At 44.8% G+C, this 1018-nt stretch overlaps 1 protein-coding gene across 1 annotated transcript in view; it reads right to left on the bottom strand.

Moving 5' to 3' along the window:
- Stat4 (signal transducer and activator of transcription 4) overlaps positions 1-1018 on the bottom strand; it is a 51585-nt gene that overhangs the window by 36740 nt on the left and 13827 nt on the right. The window contains exon 2 of the mRNA XM_023712334.1: positions 886-990. Coding sequence (XP_023568102.1) covers positions 886-990 — 105 coding nt within the window. The remainder of the gene's footprint in view (positions 1-885; positions 991-1018) is intronic.

The raw sequence follows: 1018 nt of genomic DNA, 5'->3' as shown, positions 1-1018 counted from the left end.
TCTGTGGACCCTTCAAACAATAGATGAACAATTTACCTTTTAAATATCTGAAGTTTTTTATTTTTTTATTTTTTAGTTAAGGGTCTCCAGGGTCTCACTCCATAGATGGGACTCTCAGTGATCCTCCTGTGTTCAGCCTCCCAAGCGCTGGGATGACAGGCGTGCACCACCACGCCCAGGCTCCACCGCCAGCTCAGCACGTCCTGGGGGCAGGGCTGGCACGGCACGCTGGGGATCAAACCTCAGTCCCTGCATCTGCCTAAGCAGGCGCTTAAATCCGCTAAGCTATCTGGCCGACCTGTAGTTTATTTAATTTTATGGAATTATGTTTATAAAAGACAAAAGCAATATACTATGTACGTTTTAGAAAAGGAAGTTAGCATTCTATTTTATATACTTCGCAGTGGAGAGTAGGCCTACTTAACCTTTTTCTGTACCAGTGAAATTGATCATCTCTATCTGATTGGGCAAGAAAAGAACATAGCTGTGCCAGTTTCACATGACAAGAGTGATACTATTATAGATTCTTCTGATATTCAAAGGAAAATAAAGGAATACTGTGAGCAGCTCTATGTCAATGAAGGCAGTTTAGTTGCAATGAACACATTTCTTGAACACAAATCACCAAAGCTCACTCAAGAAGAAATAGATATTCTGACAGCTTTCACTTTTCTTATAGAAATGCACACTGGAGCCGAAAAGCTTCCCCCAAAGAAACCCTTTCTCTGTAAGCAGAAGGCATGAGAGAAATAGATCTGATTACCGAGTTGTCCCATGGGCTCTGTACATGCCCACGGGGGCCCGAGGAGAGAGGCGCATAGTCAGTCAGCTCAATGGTGTGGCCGCAGCGGAGGGCCACGCGAGCATCTGCATCACATCACTCACCTGCACGCTGTTTTTAATGGCAGCCACCTTGTGCTCCACGTTCCTCTGTCTTTCTGAAACTGAAGAACTCTGTAAGGATTTCTCCAGGGGTCCCTGGAAAAAGGTCTTGGCATTTCACTGATGTTGATGAAAC

This window comes from Octodon degus, unplaced genomic scaffold, assembly GCF_000260255.1.
Source record: "Octodon degus isolate 3935 unplaced genomic scaffold, OctDeg1.0 scaffold00025, whole genome shotgun sequence".
Taxonomy (NCBI): Eukaryota; Metazoa; Chordata; class Mammalia; order Rodentia; family Octodontidae; genus Octodon; species Octodon degus.
Note: the sequence above shows the minus strand (reverse complement) of the source record. Positions and strands in the feature narration are given on the sequence as shown.